We start from the raw sequence: 9,674 nt of genomic DNA, 5'->3' as shown, positions 1-9,674 counted from the left end.
GAGTTTTGTATTAATTGTGTATTTTATGTCTTGTAGGAGTGATTCTGATCTATGTAGATGTTATGGAATAAATTCAAGCTATTCTGGAGCTTTGAAGTCTGATTAAAAGCCCAAGGATTAAGTTGGAATCGAGTTCGGGGATCAACAGATGATAATGCAATGAAACGAAGAATCGAGCAGGCATGTTGCGCAGTGTCCAGTAAAATGCACATAACGTTTCGCTCGGAACTCCGTTTGGGCTCCACAATATATCATTGGAAATCTATTTAAAATGGCTAAAACATTCATGTTTTAGGTTTTCTCATATTCCTAATAGAATGCCGCCCGCATGCACGGCCGCGCATTGGGCGCGCATATGAGGCAGAACAGGGTGAAAAGTGCGCGAGCACACTTCCAGGTGCGCGGCCGTACACGTCCTGTCCGAAAAAAGTATTCTATTTCGTGTAGGAGAAGGTGTATTTGTTTGGGCCCGACCCTACTTGGTATATATACATGAAAAAATAGTATTTTGAGGACTTTTGACATAATTTAGACCTAAGGAAGCTAAGGAGAAGAGGGAGAAGCAAGAGCACAAGGATTTCACCATTCATCCTCACTCAAGACGAGGGTTTAGATGTTTTATGTTTTTCTTTAACTTAAACTTAATTGTGATGAATTTTTCCATATCCATGGAGTAATTCTTCCTTAGGGATTGATGGATTTGGTGTTTTGAGATTTGTTTGTGGATATTAACTCTAGTTTTATGTATTGAAGCGTTTTAGGTGTTTTTATTGTTGCATATATATTCACTTGTTTATGTAATCGAAAGAGGCATAATTTGTGATATTTTGCATTATCTTATTGGTTGAATTCATTGATTCTTGTTAGTAATCAAAAGAGGCTAGTTGAATTATTGTTTAGACCCAGTTAGGAGGATAATCGAAAGAGGTTCTCCTAAAGACTAATCCACTACGAATTCTTGCATATCTTCACCAAGCTTAACTTAGTTCATATCGTAAGGTTGAGACTTAATCGAGAGAGGAGTTTCTACTGAATGTTTGAACATAATAGAGTTAATTCGAGATACTCACTTGAACTATAGAAGTAAAGTAACTAGAGTTAATTCCCAAACAAGTATCTTACACCTATTTAATCAACCCATATTTTCTCCCTTTGATATCTTCTTGCTTACTCTTGTTGTGACTGCTATTAGCCAATAGTTTAGACTTTTAGTAAATTTTAGTTTTAAATCACACAACTCTAAATTGTTGATCATCTTGGATAGCAAATAAAACTAGAAGCTACGAAAATACTGTTTAAATTCAATCTCTGTGGATACGATATTTTCTATACTATATTCGACTAGTGAGCATAATTTTGTGTTGTCTTTTTAGCTCGTCAAATTTTGGCCATTGTCGGGGATTGACAATCAATAGTGTTGGAAATAGTTTGTAGTGCTAATTCAAGAATTCTTCTTTTTATTTTGTTTTTTCTCTTTTTACGTTTGGTGTTCCTTGACTGTGCATAGGCTACAGGTTAGATTGGTGCATGACTCGATCTTCTCGGAAGGAATTGCTATCATACAAGCGAAATTGAAAAGTAATTGCGGCAGTTAAGGAAAGAAATGAGGATAATGTTGATTTGGTTGCAAGAGAGGCAACCCAGCAAAGAAAAAAAAGTTGCATGATATGCGGAGGAGACAGCTCTTCAAAATGCACAACTTGCCTATGAGGAGGAGAGGGCTCGAAGAATTGCACAGAATCGACCTGTGGGTGCAAACCAATTCAGAAATATAGCTCCCGGTGCTGGAAGACCACTTGGTGATTATGCTAGACCGATCTATAACTAAGGCTTATCAAGTATGAGACCACCTCCAATTGCAGATAATAATTTTGAGTTAAAGCAAGGGTTACTTCAAACCCTCCAAAATAGCTATGTCTTTAGAGGAAAGATGAACGAAGATCCAAACAATCATCTGATGGACTTCGAGGAGCTAATGAACACCTTCCAATATAATGGTGTGTCATAAGATGCAGTCTACTTAAGGGTATTCTCCTTCACTCTCAAAGATGATGCAAAGCACTGGCTTGCCTAATGGATCGATTAGAACATGGGATGAGATGACCAGAAAGTTTCTTGACAAATATTTCTCATCATCTAAGACGGACAAGTTTAGAAGGGAAATCCACAACTTCTGTCAGAATGAGACTGAAACGGTGTTTGAAGCTTGGGAGAGGTTTAAAGAAATAGTGCATAAATGTCAGCATAGTAGGAATAGAACTCTGAATGCAACTCCAGGATTTTTGGGATGGATTGACACCAACTTCATGCAGAACATTGAGTAACGCAACTGGAGGTCCGTTGATGAAATAGACTCCAGAGAAGATAGTTACTATTCTAGATGAGTTGTCTGAGGATGCAAATCAGTGGCCCTCTGAAGTTGCTGAAAGAAGAAGAATGACTGGTGTTCACCAAGTTGACTCTAACACATCTGTGCAGGTACCGCTTGATGCCATGGCAAAGGAAATAAGGAAGCTAACTTTAGCTTCAATACACAGTGAGCCTCCTGCAGCATGTGACATATGTGCAAGAGGACACCCTACTCATTAGTGGCAAGCCTCGATCGAGGAAGTTAATGATGTTGGTAATTACAATTTCAATGCAATGGGTCAGAAGCACCACGATTTTTCATAGAGTCCACCGGGGGTACAACAAATGCATGACAACAAAATAACTCCAGATTTCAAGGAGCTCCTGGTTTTGTGAATCTGTAGAGGCCGCAGTTTCAGCCTCAACAGCCAATTCATTCTGGGTTAGAAGATCTGATGAAGTCATTCATTGTCAAGACAGATGAGAGATTAGATGCTCATGGTGCAGCTATTAAAGAACTTGGGACAGGTTTGCGAAGTTTGGAGAGACAAGTGGGACATATTGCAACAACATTATCCGAGAGAATCCCAGGTACTCTGCCAGTAGAAACTGAAAAGAATCCCAAAAAAACGGTAAATGTTGTGACCTTGAGAAGCAGACAAGTGTTGAAATATCCCACTCCAATTCACAAAGAAACTGCGCCTGAAAAAGAAAGTGGGAAGGAGCTGAAAATTGAAGATGATGATAAAAAGACTGAGAAGAAGAAAGGCAAGAAGGGAGCTGAGAAAAAGAAAAAGGAGGAAACTTCAAGAAGGGAGGAATCCAATGAAGAGAGCAAGCACATGCCTGCTTTACCTTTTCCCCAAAAGCTCTATAGAGAAAAGCTGGATAAGCAGTTTGAGAGATTTCTAGATATGTTGAGATAGGTTAATGTAAATTTTCCATTCACGGAAGTTCTCTCATAAATGCCAGGTTATGCAAAGTTCTTGAAGGAGATCCTTATAAAGAAGAGTAAGATAGAAGAGACCTTACTGGTCAAACTTACAGAGCATTGCAGTGCAATATTGCAAAACAAACTCCCACAAAAGTGTGGAGATCCAGGGAGTTTTACGATACCTTGTTCTTTAGGTACTCTTAACATTGATAAATCTTTATATGACTCTGGTGCCTCAATTAATCTAATGCCATTTTCTATTTACATGAAACTGAAGAAGGAGATCGGAGAGATAAGGTCGGTGCCAATATCTTTGCAGCTAGCAGACCAAATGACTATAACACCCGAGGGGATAGTAGAAGATGTTTTGGTACGGGTGGATAAGTTCGTATTTCCTGTAGATTTCATAGTGGTGAATATGGAGGAGAACAGGGAGGTCCCCCTTATCCTAAGAAGACTATTTTTAGCAACGGGTAGAGCTATACTGGATATACATGATAGAAAACTCATGCTTAGAGTGGGTGAGGAAACGGTGACTTTTGAGATGAATGTAGCAACTGGAGTGAAAAAGAAAAGCCAGGTGCAAGTGTTGAGTGGAAGCTGAAGAGTTCAAAAGTGAAGGAACCAGTGATTGAGAAAGACAAGTGTGGGGTATACCCCAAGAAGGCTGAGAAGAAGTTGTATGCATTGATGTGTGCACTAGTTCGGGGGCGTGGAATGGAGTTCTACTTCGACTCAGACCCCGACTAAAAATTCAGGGAAGTTTCCCTTACCTTATGCTTTTTAATTGTGTGTCATGGGGAAATGCCACAAGTTAAAGTGTTGGGTGTAGGGGATATTTGAATGTTGTATGTATATGTATTTTAGTTTTTGTTAATTTTAGTAGTTAGAGATAGAAAAAATTGAAAAAAACATAAATATTTTAAATTTTTTTATTTTTCCTGACGATGGATATCATTCGACGGGTTTCTTGAGGGAATTAAGTCGAAAGAAAAAGACAAAAAGATTTTCTTTTGTAGTTAGTGTATTAATTCCCCCTTGATTTTTTATTGTGCCGCGGTTCTTTTTCAAGGGTTTTGTTTGAACCGGGTGTAGTTAGATTTTTGTTTTTAGAAGTAGGAAAAACTTGTGCTATGATTTGAAATAGAAGCAATATCTCTTGAGTTGATCATGCCTTGAGAATAGTGAGTGCTTTGGTTGTGACGCTTAGACTCAATTTTTAACTCTTGTGTGAGTGCCTTAAATCGTATGATCTCAACTTTGCTTAACTGCTTTGACTAGAGTATTGTGATGATCCAATCTTGAGTGAGTTATGTGCCATGTGCGTGTGAGGTTTGGTGTATTCTGTGCATTACATTTGATGTCTAAAACTTGCCCCGTGTGTTTGCAAAGCGAAATAGTAGTTTTGTTCAGTCTTGGAAGTGATATAAGCGTTTCTTTGTTGAGCCAGCTATATAGTTTACTCACCAACTTGTTATGTATCGTAACCCCGTTGAGCCTGTAATCTTGTTTCTTTGGCAATCACATTACAAGCCTTACCCATTTGTTTGAATTGACCATTTATTTGAACCATTTACCTCTCTTGAGCACTTGAAATTGTGTGAACTTTGTAAAAGTAGAAGTGTGAGGTGGTTGGTTTGGCTTTTGAGTGGAACTATTAAAATAAGGAAGGAGGTGCATTGTTTTAAAAAAGTAAGAGCCACTTGAATTGAAAAATAAAAATAAAAATTTATGTAGTTGTATGATTGTGAAAATTGATCTTTGGTAAGTGGTAACTCCTGATGTATTTGTGCTTAAGGAAGTTGGGAGTTAATGTATATTGATGTGAAGGTGGAGTATTGGTTTGACATAAGTGTGAGATTTTGAATGAAATTGTATGTATTAAAGTGCTAAGGGAGGTGTAGACACTCCTATATCTAAATGTATCCTACCCGTCCCGCAGCCTACATTACAACCAATTAAAGTACTACTTGATCCTTGACCGAATGAGCTTGAATTAGTAAAGTAATACACCGCGGGCAAGACTATGATCCATCTTTTGTGGCATATGAATGTTGTTTCTAAGAGTGAGTGAATTATTTCTATCTTGAGTTCCTAATTGTTCTTAAATTTTATTGTGTGTAGAACTACTCTCTATTGTTGTGTGAGGGAACATGATTAATGAATGAAAGGTAATGTCGTTGACCTCTATGTTAGAGTAAGTGAGTATGTTGTGAATAATGCATGGTACTTGTGACTCAATTATTGAGGTGAAAATATTACACTATTGTACTTAGTCTATTTTAAATATTCTTAGTATAATGAGTTATGAGAATTGTTTAAAAAGGTCGTGTCTTTATGAAGTGTAGTTTGATTGATCGAGGATGGGCAATGGTTTAAGTGTTGGGTGTAGGGGATATTTGAATGTTGTATGTATATGTATTTTAGTTTTTGTTAATTTTAGTAGTTAGAGATAGAAAAAATTGAAAAAAACATAAATATTTTAAATTTTTTTATTTTTCCTGACGATGGATATCATTCGACGGGTTTCTTGAGGGAATTAAGTCGAAAGAAAAAGACAAAAAGATTTTCTTTTGTAGTTAGTGTATTAATTCCCCCTTGATTTTTTATTGTGCCGCGGTTCTTTTTCAAGGGTTTTGTTTGAACCGGGTGTAGTTAGATTTTTGTTTTTAGAAGTAGGAAAAACTTGTGCTATGATTTGAAATAGAAGCAATATCTCTTGAGTTGATCATGCCTTGAGAATAGTGAGTGCTTTGGTTGTGACGCTTAGACTCAATTTTTAACTCTTGTGTGAGTGCCTTAAATCGTATGATCTCAACTTTGCTTAACTGCTTTGACTAGAGTATTGTGATGATCCAATCTTGAGTGAGTTATGTGCCATGTGCGTGTGAGGTTTGGTGTATTCTGTGCATTACATTTGATGTCTAAAACTTGCCCCGTGTGTTTGCAAAGCGAAATAGTAGTTTTGTTCAGTCTTGGAAGTGATATAAGCGTTTCTTTGTTGAGCCAGCTATATAGTTTACCCACCAACTTGTTATGTATCGTAGCCCCGTTGAGCCTGTAATCTTGTTTCTTTGGCAATCACATTACAAGCCTTACCCATTTGTTTGAATTGACCATTTATTTGAACCATTTACCTCTCTTGAGCACTTGAAATTGTGTGAACTTTGTAAAAGTAGAAGTGTGAGGTGGTTGGTTTGGCTTTTGAGTGGAACTATTAAAATAAGGAAGGAGGTGCATTGTTTTAAAAAAGTAAGAGCCACTTGAATTGAAAAATAAAAATAAAAATTTATGTAGTTGTATGATTGTGAAAATTGATCTTTGGTAAGTGGTAACTCCTGATGTATTTGTGCTTAAGGAAGTTGGGAGTTAATGTATATTGATGTGAAGGTGGAGTATTGGTTTGACATAAGTGTGAGATTTTGAATGAAATTGTATGTATTAAAGTGCTAAGGGAGGTGTAGACACTCCTATATCTAAATGTATCCTACCCGTCCCGCAGCCTACATTACAACCAATTAAAGTACTACTTGATCCTTGACCGAATGAGCTTGAATTAGTAAAGTAATACACCGCGGGCAAGACTATGATCCATCTTTTGTGGCATATGAATGTTGTTTCTAAGAGTGAGTGAATTATTTCTATCTTGAGTTCCTAATTGTTCTTAAATTTTATTGTGTGTAGAACTACTCTCTATTGTTGTGTGAGGGAACATGATTAATGAATGAAAGGTAATGTCGTTGACCTCTATGTTAGAGTAAGTGAGTATGTTGTGAATAATGCATGGTACTTGTGACTCAATTATTGAGGTGAAAATATTACACTATTGTACTTAGTCTATTTTAAATATTCTTAGTATAATGAGTTATGAGAATTGTTTAAAAAGGTCGTGTCTTTATGAAGTGTAGTTTGATTGATCGAGGATGGGCAATGGTTTAAGTGTTGGGTGTAGGGGATATTTGAATGTTGTATGTATATGTATTTTAGTTTTTGTTAATTTTAGTAGTTAGAGATAGAAAAAATTGAAAAAAACATAAATATTTTAAATTTTTTTATTTTTCCTGACGATGGATATCATTCGACGGGTTTCTTGAGGGAATTAAGTCGAAAGAAAAAGACAAAAAGATTTTCTTTTGTAGTTAGTGTATTAATTCCCCCTTGATTTTTTATTGTGCCGCGGTTCTTTTTCAAGGGTTTTGTTTGAACCGGGTGTAGTTAGATTTTTGTTTTTAGAAGTAGGAAAAACTTGTGCTATGATTTGAAATAGAAGCAATATCTCTTGAGTTGATCATGCCTTGAGAATAGTGAGTGCTTTGGTTGTGACGCTTAGACTCAATTTTTAACTCTTGTGTGAGTGCCTTAAATCGTATGATCTCAACTTTGCTTAACTGCTTTGACTAGAGTATTGTGATGATCCAATCTTGAGTGAGTTATGTGCCATGTGCGTGTGAGGTTTGGTGTATTCTGTGCATTACATTTGATGTCTAAAACTTGCCCCGTGTGTTTGCAAAGCGAAATAGTAGTTTTGTTCAGTCTTGGAAGTGATATAAGCGTTTCTTTGTTGAGCCAGCTATATAGTTTACCCACCAACTTGTTATGTATCGTAACCCCGTTGAGCCTGTAATCTTGTTTCTTTGGCAATCACATTACAAGCCTTACCCATTTGTTTGAATTGGCCATTTATTTGAACCATTTACCTCTCTTGAGCACTTGAAATTGTGTGAACTTTGTAAAAGTAGAAGTGTGAGGTGGTTGGTTTGGCTTTTGAGTGGAACTATTAAAATAAGGAAGGAGGTGCATTGTTTTAAAAAAGTAAGAGCCACTTGAATTGAAAAATAAAAATAAAAATTTATGTAGTTGTATGATTGTGAAAATTGATCTTTGGTAAGTGGTAACTCCTGATGTATTTGTGCTTAAGGAAGTTGGGAGTTAATGTATATTGATGTGAAGGTGGAGTATTGGTTTGACATAAGTGTGAGATTTTGAATGAAATTGTATGTATTAAAGTGCTAAGGGAGGTGTAGACACTCCTATATCTAAATGTATCCTACCCGTCCCGCAGCCTACATTACAACCAATTAAAGTACTACTTGATCCTTGACCGAATGAGCTTGAATTAGTAAAGTAATACACCGCGGGCAAGACTATGATCCATCTTTTGTGGCATATGAATGTTGTTTCTAAGAGTGAGTGAATTATTTCTATCTTGAGTTCCTAATTGTTCTTAAATTTTATTGTGTGTAGAACTACTCTCTATTGTTGTGTGAGGGAACATGATTAATGAATGAAAGGTAATGTCGTTGACCTCTATGTTAGAGTAAGTGAGTATGTTGTGAATAATGCATGGTACTTGTGACTCAATTATTGAGGTGAAAATATTACACTATTGTACTTAGTCTATTTTAAATATTCTTAGTATAATGAGTTATGAGAATTGTTTAAAAAGGTCGTGTCTTTATGAAGTGTAGTTTGATTGATCGAGGATGGGCAATGGTTTAAGTGTTGGGTGTAGGGGATATTTGAATGTTGTATGTATATGTATTTTAGTTTTTGTTAATTTTAGTAGTTAGAGATAGAAAAAATTGAAAAAAACATAAATATTTTAAATTTTTTTATTTTTCCTGACGATGGATATCATTCGACGGGTTTCTTGAGGGAATTAAGTCGAAAGAAAAAGACAAAAAGATTTTCTTTTGTAGTTAGTGTATTAATTCCCCCTTGATTTTTTATTGTGCCGCGGTTCTTTTTCAAGGGTTTTGTTTGAACCGGGTGTAGTTAGATTTTTGTTTTTAGAAGTAGGAAAAACTTGTGCTATGATTTGAAATAGAAGCAATATCTCTTGAGTTGATCATGCCTTGAGAATAGTGAGTGCTTTGGTTGTGACGCTTAGACTCAATTTTTAACTCTTGTGTGAGTGCCTTAAATCATATGATCTCAACTTTGCTTAACTGCTTTGACTAGAGTATTGTGATGATCCAATCTTGAGTGAGTTATGTGCCATGTGCGTGTGAGGTTTGGTGTATTCTGTGCATTACATTTGATGTCTAAAACTTGCCCCGTGTGTTTGCAAAGCGAAATAGTAGTTTTGTTCAGTCTTGGAAGTGATATAAGCGTTTCTTTGTTGAGCCAGCTATATAGTTTACCCACCAACTTGTTATGTATCGTAACCCCGTTGAGCCTGTAATCTTGTTTCTTTGGCAATCACATTACAAGCCTTACCCATTTGTTTGAATTGACCATTTATTTGAACCATTTACCTCTCTTGAGCACTTGAAATTGTGTGAACTTTGTAAAAGTAGAAGTGTGAGGTGGTTGGTTTGGCTTTTGAGTGGAACTATTAAAATAAGGAAGGAGGTGCATTGTTTTAAAAAAGTAAGAGCCACTTGAATTG

The 9,674-nt window shown here is 36.3% G+C and overlaps 1 protein-coding gene across 1 annotated transcript; it reads left to right on the top strand.

Moving 5' to 3' along the window:
• Window positions 1-2,048: 2,048 nt before the first annotated feature.
• Window positions 2,049-3,887, top strand: LOC138900207 (uncharacterized). Its single transcript, XM_070186924.1, has 4 exons — window positions 2,049-2,195; window positions 2,353-2,478; window positions 2,754-3,117; window positions 3,322-3,887. The coding sequence occupies exons 1-4, from the start codon at window positions 2,049-2,051 to the stop codon at window positions 3,885-3,887; spliced, it is 1,203 nt and encodes a 400-aa protein (XP_070043025.1).
• The last annotated feature ends 5,787 nt before the right edge of the window (window positions 3,888-9,674 follow it).

This window comes from Nicotiana tomentosiformis, chromosome 10 (genome assembly GCF_000390325.3).
Source record: "Nicotiana tomentosiformis chromosome 10, ASM39032v3, whole genome shotgun sequence".
NCBI lineage: Eukaryota > Viridiplantae > Streptophyta > Magnoliopsida > Solanales > Solanaceae > Nicotiana > Nicotiana tomentosiformis.
Note: the sequence above shows the minus strand (reverse complement) of the source record. Positions and strands in the feature narration are given on the sequence as shown.

Excerpts from the sequence above, each read along its gene's own strand:
- LOC138900207 (XM_070186924.1), top strand. The coding sequence starts at position 2,049 with ATGATGCAAAGCACTGGCTTGCCTAATGGATCGATTAGAACATGGGAT. Across the intron at positions 2,196-2,352 it reads GTCAGAATGAGACTGAAACG|ACTCCAGAGAAGATAGTTAC; the intron begins GTGTTTGAAGCT and ends TTGATGAAATAG. Across the intron at positions 2,479-2,753 it reads ACTCTAACACATCTGTGCAG|AGGCCGCAGTTTCAGCCTCA; the intron begins GTACCGCTTGAT and ends GTGAATCTGTAG.